The 14303-nt window shown below is 27.2% G+C and overlaps 1 protein-coding gene across 1 annotated transcript; it reads right to left on the bottom strand.

Annotated features, from left to right (window-relative positions):
• Positions 1-9: 9 nt before the first annotated feature.
• Positions 10-2783, bottom strand: LOC112282456 (uncharacterized). The gene is made up of 4 exons (XM_024520042.3): positions 2204-2783; positions 1400-1981; positions 846-1275; positions 10-730 (listed from the first exon to the last, which is right to left on the bottom strand). Exons 1-4 carry the CDS (start codon positions 2469-2471, stop codon positions 457-459), a joined length of 1554 nt encoding a protein of 517 aa, XP_024375810.1. The 5' UTR covers positions 2472-2783; the 3' UTR covers positions 10-456.
• Positions 2784-14303: the final 11520 nt, after the last annotated feature.

Genomic DNA, 14303 nt, shown 5'->3' with positions numbered 1-14303 from the left:
AACGTGAAATGTGCGTAAAAACGTGAACGTCCAATTGACAATGCGATCCAAGATTTAGAAACAAGAGTATTCAAAGAAGCGCCGCTCTTGACGAGGGGGCACTAGACAATTCTGTTAACTAAAATGTTATACCCTAATCCTCTGAGGAACACGCCCACGTAGTCTTCCAAAAACCTGGATAGTCGAACTGACATACTGTGGCATCGTCTCGTGCAGCAACTGATTGTTCCTCCTCAAATCTTGAAGCTGCAGATTCTAGCCCAACATCATCTGTTGAGGATTCCGCAAGTTCTCGTTAAGTTGTTTCCAGACCAATTAATTTTCTATGGCCCTTCGAGGTAACAAATATAGCTTAAGGTCGACGTTAATCTTCGTTGCAATTGATCTAGTCCTCCAAAGGGTGCATATTTGTTACTCGAGAAGCTCAAAATCGCTCGGAAGGATCTCTAATCTGTCCTAAAGTTTTGCTCCCTCTCGGTGCGTCGCAAAGTAAGGATAATGCCGATCGTTAAGCCCATGAAGCCATAAAGCCATGGTGCCATCCTTGGCCTCGGTGGTCGCAATGTGAGGATAAATAACCTCATGCTTGAACTTCAAAATCTGTTCCTCGTACCCTTCCTGTGATAGCTTCTCATGTGAATTGCTAAATTTTTTGTTGTAAGCACTATAGAAGCATTCATCCAGGAATAAACCAAGCTCCGGAGCCATCGGTGTATTGACGTCATTTTTGCTGCACGCGAAGAGACAAGGCATTTGAGCAGGAATTTTCACGAAACAATTTTGAAGAAATTGATGGGTCTGCGGTAGACAAAATATAAAGTCACAAAGACTAGAAAAGAAAATACCTTTGCAGTGCAAAATCAATGATAGAGTCGGGCACACAACCCCGCATAATAGCGATGGCAGTGCCAATCATCTTCCGAATCTGATGTAACATGAAGCTCTGGCCTACCACGGTGCACGGCACAAACTGCATGCCTTGGACCTCGATGACCTTCCCCGCCGTAAACGAAATGATATATCTCTTTGCGCTTGGGTCTTCAGGTTTGATCCGTGCGGTGAAGTTGTGGTAATTACGGGTGCCGACGTATTTACCCAAGATTTCATTCAGCCGCTCCAATTTCGCATCATCAAATACAAAAGGCACCTGCTCTTCACCGTTAGAAGTTCCTTCCGCTTCAATCTCCACTACTTCCTTAACGACCGAGGTAATCTCTACGCGAACTTCCACCGATTTAACCTCCTCCGCTTCCAATGCCTTAGACTGTGGTGCTCCTGTGTGCATCAAGGAATATCTTGTTTAAACCCGAATAGAGAGCCATATGAGCTCCATAATCTAGAATCAAGAACATCACAGGGAAAAGAAAAAAAAACGAGGAGGAGAAGAAGAAGCATATACCATTTGTTGCATCCTTCACGTCGGCAGCACCAACCTCAATTCCCGCGGCTTTCTGCTCCAGTGCTTTCCTCTTTTCTATGCGCTGTAGCCTGACGTTTTCTTTTCTATCCGACCACATTTGCATAGTTTCTCGATCATGATGAGCATGAGGGTTGAAAGCGAAAACAGGTACCAGATACTCATAACGCCGCTTATCACACATCTGCTTGGCGTTGAAGTTGGATGTCACCCTCGTGTAGCCGAAGACGCGAATATCCTTGGGAAGGTGCTGGTTGACGCGCTCAACAAGCCCTGGGGGATCAATCACCAAGCGGGCGGAGACTATTTGCCCTATGGCGCTGACTCCCTTGTCAGTTCGTGCAGCTCTCATCCAATCCACCTTTCTCATGTCGCCAAAATTACACTCAGCGATTGCATCAGCGCGAAACAATGCTTGCTCGAGTTCACCTTCAATGGTGATAGCTCCTGGATTCCTCTGCATTCCCTGATACGCTGCACCGCAATATGCTAGGATCAATGCAACTTTCCTCTTTCTGCCCGTTTTCCCTCCTCCTGGAATATGCGTGCCCGTCTTCACCACTCCTGCAGTTTCTCCATCATTTGTTCCAACGTCATCACCAAACACATGTGAGGCATTTCTATATACCAAAACAAAACGCGAAATTAGACCCAATTCGATGGAGGATGCATACCTCATTCGGGCGCTATCAAAATTTGCAAACAAGCTCTTTCAATCAAGTTCCAATCCCCCCTCTAAAGCATCAAATTACCATCACTGATCTCCCGAACCACAGGCCCGCTTACCATTTTTCTCAGCACGCATCTCAATGCTATCATTTTCAGCAATTTTCTCAACTTCAACGACCCCTGGGCTTGCAACAAGCGCTGCCTCTACCGTCTTCGCTCTCTTGACTTCTACTTTCTCCACTCCCTCCCCTGCGTCATTATCCTTCTCCCCAGAAATGGCGCCGTTTTCATTCCCCTCAACCTCCATTGCAGCCGCATCATTGTCTTCTCCTCTCGGCCTCTTCTTTTCTCCCACAAGCGCCATATCTTCGTCCTTGATCGTCATTCCAGCAAAGCACACCACAAGAAGGCAGCAGCAAAGGATGCAATAAAATTGCGAACCTCACACACACTACTACGCCTACGTCTAGAATACCAAAACCCTTCACCGACAAATGCTCACTGCTGCCAATTCAGATAACCCCAAAACCCTAATCCAAAATCCGCCACGCCCCAACACCGAAATTCTTTACACCAGATCAGAGAATTCCCACGACAACACAACTACGCCTGGCTCCGGCTCGTGCGTGTGTACAAGTCGCCATGGGCACAAGGAAAATTGCGAAGACGACTGCCGAGATGCTCGAAGCGGTATTATTGCAAATATCATCGCAGGATTGTTTTTTCTCGAGGTCTGACAAATAGTTACTTTTTCTGGTGTCTTTCTTTTCTTCCGGGTCTAATACTAATATAGGTATTTTATATTCTTGAAGTAATATTCTTTTTATACTAAAATTTCTAAGGTTAAAAAGATTCATTCACAAAGAATCAATAGAATGTAGTTCTAAAGTTTGTTCTAGCCTAAAGAAGATAAAAATTGAAACTTTAATGTTTTCAAAAACTTTATTATTTAGAAATACTATGTTAAAATATATATATTAATTCAATGAAGAGTCTTTATTGAAAAAAATATTAAATATATTAATAGACTTTACATAATTTTTTTAAAAAAAGACACATATGATTTAATATAACAAATAAATGCCTTAAATATTATTATTAGAATTACAAAGAGGCTTCTTATTCTCTATTTAGCACTTCCAACTGATATTTGGAGGAGAAAGTTTTGTAAATATATCTTATTATATTGATATAATTCTATGTTCTTTTTTCTAATACCAGAGATTAAAAATTTAAGCTTAAGAAACATTGACCTGATTTGTTGATGCATTGTTGTAATGCATTTAATGCAAAGGAGTTAGTAATGATTCAAGACATATAAAAAGAACTCAAGTACAAGTTTGATTAATATTTTATTTGGCCATATTAGCTAACTAATTAAAATTAGCTACAAAAGGTATCTATGAGAGTTGATATTTTTTAAAAGAAGGCTTTTAGGTATCATATTTTTTTTATTATTATTAAAAAATAAATTTAGACTATAAAAACATTTCTTCATAAATATCTTATCCAATGCATTTTTAAACTGATTTTCACATAATACAACACTAGCATACTATTAAGAAAATATTTTAAAGATTATTTTTCCTAATATTTAGTTTTTTTTATTATATTTTAAGATAAAAAATTTAAAATTTAAAATTTAAAATTTCATATACTACTGATTTTTCTTAAGACATTTTCATAGAACTTACAAGCCGTTTAAAGTAATATGGTTAGATTGATAAGCATTAGATATTATATTATCTAAATAAAGTAAATAAATATTATTTAAATTTTATTGAAATTAATTCATTATTTATTTAAAAGATAAAATTTTAACATATTAGATCAATTGGATATCATGGCATATAATATCTATATCATTAACAAAGTATTTAAGATTATTTTAAATAAAATAGGCTTAAACTTTTGTTAGAAGTACATAGGCTTGTTTTAACCAATAATACTATTGCTTGTATGTTTTATTTGTTCTATCTATAAGAAATATTTTTCAATGTATTTGATGGTTTTGATGATTTTAAGTTAGCTATTTCTATCAAAATAAAATATGCTACATAATTAAAAATGATAGAGTTAACAAATAATAATTTTTTATTAGATTTAATTTTGTATAATATTATTTATTTTTATTTTCTTTAGATTAAAACTTACTGTTTTAAATGTTGATAATATTTCTAAGAAATTAGGATTCTAATTATCTTTCTTATCTAGATCCTGATTAGAATCCTAAGAAATTATTTATATTTCATGTGTTTTTTCATAAAATTTTAATTTAATGTATCCAATAAGTTTTTTTTCCTTAAATACTATAAATCTATAAAGCTGCACCAATTTATTTTAAAACTTACTTCCTTTTTAAAGATATTTATAATACTAACTATTAATTCTATTTTTTTAAAAGTTAAATAAATTAGTTTCGTTCTGATTGATGATTCATTATCATTGGTTTTTAAGAAAAGTAAGAAGTACTAATTAATGTTGGCGAATATCATACTTGAGATCAAAATTTAGCAATTCTTTAAAATTTTAAATTAAATAAAGAAAAAGCGATTTTTATAAGCATATTGCAAGTTGGATTTGGAATTTGTAAGCAGAAGTGTCATTTACATTGAATATTGTGTCTACTTTGTTAAATTTTTTTTTATTACGTACAAAAATTTAGAACCAAATTTAAATTCTTATATTCAACTAAACATGAATTGCTAAAAAATAGCATCAAATATTATAGTGTTATCTATCCTATGGATCAATAAATTCTGATGTATCTTTTTGCATAGAGAATGGCTTCATAAATTAATACAAAATTATCAATAAAGATCTTAAAGTCAATAAAGTCAAAGAAGATAGGTTAAATTATAATTTTAATGTCATGTGTGTGTATATATATATATATATATATATATATATATATTTTATTTTAAAATTAATATATCTTTCTTAGATTATTAAGTCTTTAAAAATTAAAAGATATTAGGTAAATAATTAATTAGATTAGTAATAAGAAGCAATATTACAAATCATATCCTAATATGTTCCATCATTAAATAGAAGATTTCCAAAAGTAATTTCTTGTAAATATCTTCAATCAATGTTTTTTTTTTTTTTTTTTTTTTTGACCTTCATGAATAGGTAAAATATCACCAAGTTTAGATTTTGTTTTTACAAATTATTACTTTATAAGTTCTTAAATTTGTCTATGTTATTATTATCATGTTTGTATTGTTATGTAAAATAAAAAAGAATTGATAGTTTATTGAAAAAATACAATGTTTCATATCTTATAGAGATCTTTCAATATCTTATCAATAACAAATTGACAAAATCTTAGGCTTTTGCTTCAACCAAAGATATTTTAGTTTTTGAGAATTCTTTTTAAGATATTGAAGGTAGAAATAAAACCATCTTTAATCTTCTATCTTTAAATTGATGGAAAAATAGAATAAGTAAATCAAATATTCGAGCAGCATTTGAGATGTGCCATCAACTACTATTAAGATTATTTGATAACTTTTTTGCCATTGGTAGAATTTTCATATAATAATACAATATACTCTTCTATTCAACAATCATCTCTTTATGCTAATTATGGTTATTATTCATAATTTGATATTTTTTATTTTTTAAAAATTAATAGTCTTATAGCAAACAATTTGACAATTTGTTTATTAAAGCTATATCAGATCATAAAAACACAATTAAATAAAGCTCAACAATGACAAAAGATCACCATAAATGTTTATTTCTAGAAACAATCTTAATTCTACATTGACAAGAAAGTATAGCTATTCCATCATAATATTCAAACAATTTATTCTTGTGACATGTTAGATTACCATAAATTAAACTACTTCTTATTTGTAAATAAATATATCCAATCATTTACCAAATATGCATACTTGTGTCTATAAAGATCCATCATGTATTCTACATGTTTCTTTGTAAGCTACACAAGAAAGTGGATATACCCAGAAGAAAAAAAAAAAAATCGCTTCTTCTTATAGAAGTGGATAACAATTGGGAATTTGAAGTAGTAGATGTCTTAGGTTTAAGACAATACTAAAATAAATTAGAATATCTTATACATTAGTACAAATATAATATTAGTGAATGTACATAAGAGCCATCCAATAATCTTTTAAATTCAGCACAAATTGTTGATTCTTTTCATCAATAACATCTATCAAAACCAACACAAAGAGCAAAAATAATTTTGCTATTAAAAAATAAGAATAAAAATAAATCAATAAATATTTTATTTTATCTTCTATTATTATTTGTAATTTTTAAAATGTTTTTTACATTAAAAAAAAGAATGAATAACTAGCAAATTCAACTTAAGATTTATTGTTTATTAGATAATAAAAAAAGGCATTGAGATTGTCAAAGCCTTCAAGACATTGTAATAAAAATGAAGACCTTCAAGAATAATATATTTTTTTTCAAATAGATGGCACGGTATAATGCATTTGATACTACAACCTTAAAAGAATCTTTCAATTTTTGGTGATATTATTGGAAATAATACCTATTCTTAATGGTGTTTCAAATGTTTTATTAAAAATAAGTTATAAAGTCTTAAAAATGATCAATTAATAGAATAGTATTTTTGTTCAAATATAAAATACTATTAATATTTGAAAGGAATTATCAACCATCTTAAAAAGAAATAAATATTAGAATATGTGGCAAATATAATTCCTCACATCTTAGACTTCTTCAATATGCAATCATTGTTCCATAGAGAAATCATTTCTAAAAAAGAGGAAGGAGTAGAAAAAAGGAAGAGAATAATGTTATGGATATATCAATATTGATAATTAAGAAGATAAGAAGAATTAGGTAGAAATGAATAAAAGTAGATAAATTTTATAATAATTTAAATACAAGCTTCAAAGATATAAATTTGATTTTACAAGTATTTGTAGATGATTGATAAGTTAAAAAGTTGATCAACAAGTTGGCCACATATTGCACATATTAACCACTAGTTTTACAAGTTAGCTACATATTGCACATGTTGGCTACTTGTAGTAAAATTTAGCTATTGAGTACAAATATTAGAAACTTGTCTTATAACTTAGTCATATGTCACATTATTTGGACACATATCAGATGACTTATAAATTGTTATCATATAGTTTCATAATTAGATAGTATATATAGAAGCAAGAATAAGATCTTTTTTACTTTGAACAATGCCTTTCTTGTATTCTTGTTTTAGCTTAAGATCTATATTTGTAAATCTATTGGTGATTATAGTAAATACATTTGATTTTAAAAAAACTTGGTTTTTTGTAAATTGGTATTATTTTTAATATATTTATTTTATATTATTTGAATTTTTTATTTTAATAAAAAAATATTAATCTTACATTCTATAGATTGTATTCAACAAATATTTTTATTTTATAAAAATAATAATTTCTAAAAATGGATAATTTATTTATAGTAAAATAATTATTATAAAAGAGATTTTTTAATCTTTTCTTTATACTTAGACCCACAAAAAATTTAAAATCTATCTTATTCAAATTATTTATTTCTTTATTTAAAATTTTATTAATTAAATTTGATATTATTTTATCTAGTTTTTTTAAAAATAAAATATTACTAAAAATAATCTATATTCAGAGTCTAATTTTCTATTTTTATAATAAAATAATTGAAATTTCGATTTTATACATAAATTTTATATCCTTCTAAAAAAAGAAAAAGTATCATAGATATCCTTGAAATTTGATGAAATATTAAGAGTACCTATATATTTTTGATAATATCAAATCTATTCTTCTTTTTTATAATAATTACAAATTTGTCCTTCAAAGTGATAAGCTATATATTAATATTAGGCGCAATTTACACATTGGTATACAACTCATTTTATATTTGTAGCAAAGGAGGCACACCTTTTGTGGAATGGATTGAATCCACCCTCTCAGCCTCCAAAAAATATATCTATAGTGGAACTAAAAGAAGTATATAATGTGGCGCAATTGATAGAGATGATACATATTGCACTTGCCTCATTGGAAGAATGTATTGATTCAGTCAAAGATTTGAATGATGATGTCAATATATTGAAATCTGTAGCTCTCTTTCATGTAGTATATAATGACAATTTCACAAATGCTTCATTGGAAGAGAATCATTTAGTCTCAATGAAGGCTAAGTAGTACTTTAAAGAATCTGAAAAAGAATTCAATGCATTGGCAATCAATTTGGACTCCATTGCTAATCTATTATTTAATTTCTCTAGAAATCAAGCCATTGATGATCTTGAATATAATACTACCCACCTTCAAGGTGCAACATCCTCAAAGACGTTTAAATATTGATGTTAATTTTATGAGGTGTGTAAGATGTGAAGAAACAATGTAGGGCTCAAATCTATGTGGTATGCTTTTTGGGCCCTAGTTGCAATTACAAAGACATGAAAGATATATGCTATTACTTTAAAGGAAAAATTTCTAATTATCATAAAAGAAAAAGATAGATTTGATATTATCAAGAATATTTTGGCAAATTTCATTATGATATTTTTTCAAAAAAAAATTATGACTTTTAGGTACTTTTTGAAATTCTTATTTCAAAAAAAAAAAAATCTTTTTAAAATAATCTATTAAACTATTTTAAATATTTTTAAGTTAATATTTAAAAAAATTAAAAGACTTATTTTCTATTAAATCTATAAATATAAGATATTCTTTTAAATATATCTTATTTTTTATTTTATTATCTATTTTAATAATATAATTTAGAATTTTCAATGATAAATCTCTAAATATATATAAAAAATATTTTAATAAGTATTTTTTAAACATTTCTTTAAATATGTCAAATTTCTTTGTATCTAATTTAATTTTCTATTGCATAAAAAATATTTTTATGTACAAAATTTTTCATCATATAATAGTATAATATCATGATGTATATACTTCTAATTTTTATACCTTTGAATATATATATATATATATATATATATATTTTGTGAGTGATTACCTTAATTTGCATAAAAAATCCTACTTGTAACTCAAGCTTAGATAACTCCTTATGGTTGTTCTATATCTTTCCATAAAAATAGAGATAAATCATTATATTTGCTAAGTGAAGGTATAGTAATTGTATATTATCACTACTATTGGAAGATGGAAGATCCAATAAAAATACTATCTTTTCCTAATTCAAGTAATTATTTTTATTTGACATAATTATTCTATGATCTTCAAATTAAAACATTGGTCTTTGATTGCACTTCAATGAGTATCTTAACTACTAAATACAATGAGTACTTTGAATTGATATGAAATTCATATATATATTTTGGCATATTAGTATCAGCATAAACTATTTGTATTTAATATTGAAGCTTGTTATGTGATCATCATATCATAGTAAGGTAGAATGAAATCAAATGAAGAAGATATAATTTGGACAATAATTTATATAATCTATTATATTATATTAAATAAAACTATTCATATAAACTTTGAAGATTAACACCCTCACCACCACTTTTTTAATTCATGTATATTGTGTGTGTAAAATTCAGTCTTTAATCCAAATTATAAGATGGCCTCAATTAAGAGTTACTTATAATTGGTGGTGTGAATTCAAAGTAGCAAGAATAAGGAAAAAAGGAGCAAAATACAAAAAACAAGTAAGACAAGTGCAATCAAGCAATTATATATTACAAAACTAGTCACAATTTGTTCACTGAAATTTCACCCAATAAAAAGTAAAAAATAAAAAATAAAGTAAAAAACATATTTTTAAAAAGGAATTTTTTTTATCTTTTTTATGGTCTAAGAAACATGTAAATAAGTTATAAATGTTTTAAAATAACAAGTAAATAAATAAAAAGTTAACTAAATAATTTTACCTCAAGGATAACTTGCTTAAGATATCAAGAGTTTGAGCCTCACTAAGACTCACAAGTAGTGTATATGGATTCTAAGAGAGGCCATAAGGCCTTAGACTTATCTTCTTAACTACCTTTAAGGTGCTACAATCCATATGGAACTTGTGCACCTCCCTTCTTACAAGGACTATACTAGTTGTTGGTCCTCCTATTTTCTACTAGTAAAATCCATAATTTTTTATTTTTGACTTCACCATGGTGTTTAAAAATATCCAATTAGCTTAGGAATTCTTGATGACCTTCAAATCTTGCTCCATTTCTTCATAATGGCTCCTGAAGTGGTAAAATTCATTTTTACCAAAGTCTTAGAAATTGTTCTAAAAATTCCTAAATAATTCTAAATAAATTATAAATAAATTATAAATAAATTCTAAAAATTTATATAATGGTTCTATAATACTAATATCAGTTGAAGCCTATAATTTCTTATCTTAATGATTTTTATAGTAATAAAATTAATTTAAATCTACTATAAATCCTACTTTCTATATAACTAACTAAAAAGACATGAGATTCTTTCTCATGCTTCTTTTAACAACTAACTAATATTTATATTTTTTCTTATAAATAATATGTATAGATAGAAGGCCTATATAAATATTGATCTTAATAAATATTCCTCAATATTCAATAATAAATTAAAAAAAAACTAAACCAACTAAGATAATTACCTCTAAGACTTATTAAGACTCCAATTCTACAATTCATACTCTAATTTTCTATTTGTCTAAAGATTCCTATACTATTCACCATATATTTTGGTTCTAAGCACTCTTAATACATCATTTTATCCTAAAACAACTACTGAATTAATTTGATGACCCACATATTGATTCAAATTCTATATACTTCAAGTTGTTCAAAATGATTATTATACAATAGAATGGAGATTCTATGCCAATTATAAGTATGATAAATGTAAATAGGACACAAAAACTATAATAAAGAATTTGATTACATTCTACATAGAAAATAGAAACTTATTTATATAAAATCAGCTTTCAAATATAAATCCTATATCTTAAATATGTTATTTATTGATATAGAAGAAATTAAGTATAGTAATGGCACTCTCCTATAGCCTGGACTAATATAGCATAAAAAGTTTATGATGCATGACAGTACTACAAAAAAGAGGTTGAATGAATTCTATTGCATATTTAATTTTATAAGTGCTTTGTACCTTCTAAAAGAGGATAGATGACAAAATTGGTCAAAGATAAGACAAGAAAAGGATTTGGTGAAAAAAAAGTAAAAATAAAGATATAGATATAAAAGGAAAGATATGTTGATAATTTTAAGGATTAATATAAAATGAGCACACATCAAATGGCCTTCACAAATCTAAGAAATTTTAAGTCATAAGCTATTATATATTTACTACAAGATCCTAGCAAATGATGTACTTTCAACTTAAGTCTGACTCAATTTCTACTAGAATTAGGAAAATCTAAGAAAATAAAATATTTAATATTTTTTAAGTTGGACATATATTGAAGCACAAAAAAAGAATGTAATAGCAACCTATTTTGTATAATTGGCCTATACCTAAAGATAACCTCTATGTATGAATTACAAAACTAAATTTTTAATCAAAACCTAATCAACAATAAAAACCTACCTCTATGATGATTTTTTTGACTTAGATTTTTTTTTTTTTTTTTTTTTTTTTTTTTTTGTCTTAAAGCCACCATCTAAGCTAACACCTAATCCTACTAGTGAAGGAATTGTCAAATCAAAAACAACTATAATTACCTCCAGAGTATCATTTTTTGAAGGTGAAATAAGACCTAAATGTGTGATTGTAGATGTCATTCTTGAGGCCTTCTTATTGCTACTTTTTGATCATCCAACTTAATTAATCCTAACTAGATCTTAAATCTTAAATCAATCTTAATCAAATCTTAAATCTTAAATCAAATCTCAATTAGTTCTTAAATAAATCTTAACCAAAACATAATCAATTCAAACCAACCTTAGAAAAAATTTAGAACCTCAATATCTATTGTTTAAATTATTGATCTTACTTAAAACTTTGCATATTTTTCAATATTTTACTTAATAATAAATATAAAAAATTTAGAAAAAATTGAATAAACAAAATGAGAGAAAAATGTCATAATCCACTCAAGTATTGGTTGGCCTTTATTTTTCACCTTAATGTTGATCTTTCAATAATAATAACTCCAAATTGAACCATCATCTTACTCTCAAATTTTGTAGAAGTATAAGAAGTGAAGTCAACTATTAGTTTCAATAAAAATCATCTTTATTCAATTAGTAGATTGTTACAAATCTTAGATAACCTTATTATAACTAAAAATCCAATTTTTGAGACCCTATTTCTCTTAAAATTCAATAATCTCCAATTTAATTATTTAATTAAGCTTAAATTTATAAAATAAATTTAGCACAACTATACTTACAACTTCACAAAATTTCACTTATAAATCTACTACAAAACTCACAAAATTTTCCAAATTGTAAATCCTATTTCATTTCATAAAATCTAGATTCACTCAAAACAACCTTGATTTTGTAAAATTCTTAAAAAGTCATTATAAATTTAAATTGCTTAAAACTAATGCTTTAAAAAATTCCATAAAATCTTCTTCCAAATCTCACTCTTTGATTTGTCAAAGAATCTTGGAATTGCCATAGGTGTGCAATTTTATGCCTTAGAGTTTGATTTCAACCTAAGTTGACAATTGGTTCTTTCTAAGTATCAATTTCTATCTTCTTAAGATATTTTTATTAAAATAAATCTGTAATTCTTCCTAACATATGCCTATATCCATTATTTTTCTAATGTACCTTGCTTTGCCTTATTTATGGCTCTACAAATCAAATAAAAGGCCACTTTGTAAAAAAATAATATTTTCTCTTTTAATTTAGTATCTTTTGACGATTATCTAAATTTCTAAAATAATTTGCTATAATATTTTGAAATAAGATCTGCTATAATTTAATATTTTTTTTATTCTTTCACTTATAAACTATGTTATATTTTAATATCTACCTTCTCTAAACTTGTGCATCCTCTGACATGTGCTAAGTTTCTTCATCATATTGATGTAAAATATTCTTTATCTTTGTCAATTTCTTGATCTTTAATTTGCTCTTTTACTCTCATTTTAATTTCTTATAATAGATTTTATTTTTTATTAAAAAAAATATCCTTGCTTCTTTATTTAAATAACTTAATTCACTTGCTTATTATAGGTATCTTCAATTTTATACTATCAAATTCTTGTAATAAGTATGTTCTATTGTCATATACTTGTTTGACAACATAAGATCCAAATCATTTCTTTGCAAACTTCTTTATTAAGCAATACTGATTGTCCAAGCTAGTATCATATATTAACATCCAATCGCCATCTTTAAGTGCTTCAAGCAATAGTCGGCATTTTTATTAAATATTTCTTTATTCTTTTCCCTTGCTTCTTTCAACCTCTCTATTGCTGCTTCAATATCATTAGGTCTTCTTTCTAATTGTTGAATTTGTTGTCGTGATACAACATGATGGAAGGTAAAAGAGTGAAAAAAATATTATTTTATAAAAGATCTTATTTTATAATATTTTAATAAATTATTTTATAAATATAGATAATAGTCAAAAGGTAGTAAAACTATAAGTACAAATATTGTTTTTTTACAAAATGGGCCTCTATTTATTTTTTAGGATTATAAATAAGATAAAATAAGATAGATTAGAAAAATAAAGTATATATAAATTATATATATAAATAAGTTAAAAGATAATTTTAGTAAAAATTGATATTTGAAAAGAACCAATTGCTAACTAGGATTGAAATCAAATCCCAAGACACAAAATCATGCACCTACAATAACTTGAAGATTCTTTTACAAATCAAAGAAGAAATTTGAGATTAGATTTTAGAAGGTTTGTTTGAGTATTGGTTTTAGAAAATTTAAATTTTTAATGACTTTGCAAAATCAAGGTTGTTTTTAGTGAATCTAATTTTATGAAATAAAAGAAAAATTTACATTTAGAAGAATTTGATGAATTTGGTATTAGATCTATGGGTGAAAAGTTGTAGATTTGTGATTTTAATTTTTTTATTGCATGTTATATATTTGAGTATGATTGATTAGTCAGATTGAAGGATATTAAAGTTCAAGTGGATTGAGGTCTTGGAAATAGGGTTTTCAGGATCAATGAGGGTTTCTAAGATCTTTAGCGATTTACCAATTGGATTGAGATAAAATTTATGTATGTACATAATAGACTTGATTTTCAATATATATATATGAATTTTAAAAGATATTTAA

This window comes from Physcomitrium patens, chromosome 5, assembly GCF_059467195.1.
Source record: "Physcomitrium patens ecotype Gransden chromosome 5, ASM5946719v1, whole genome shotgun sequence".
NCBI classification, from domain to species: domain Eukaryota; kingdom Viridiplantae; phylum Streptophyta; class Bryopsida; order Funariales; family Funariaceae; genus Physcomitrium; species Physcomitrium patens.
The sequence above is the reverse complement of the archived record's forward strand: the minus strand, read 5'-3'. Positions and strand labels throughout refer to the sequence as shown.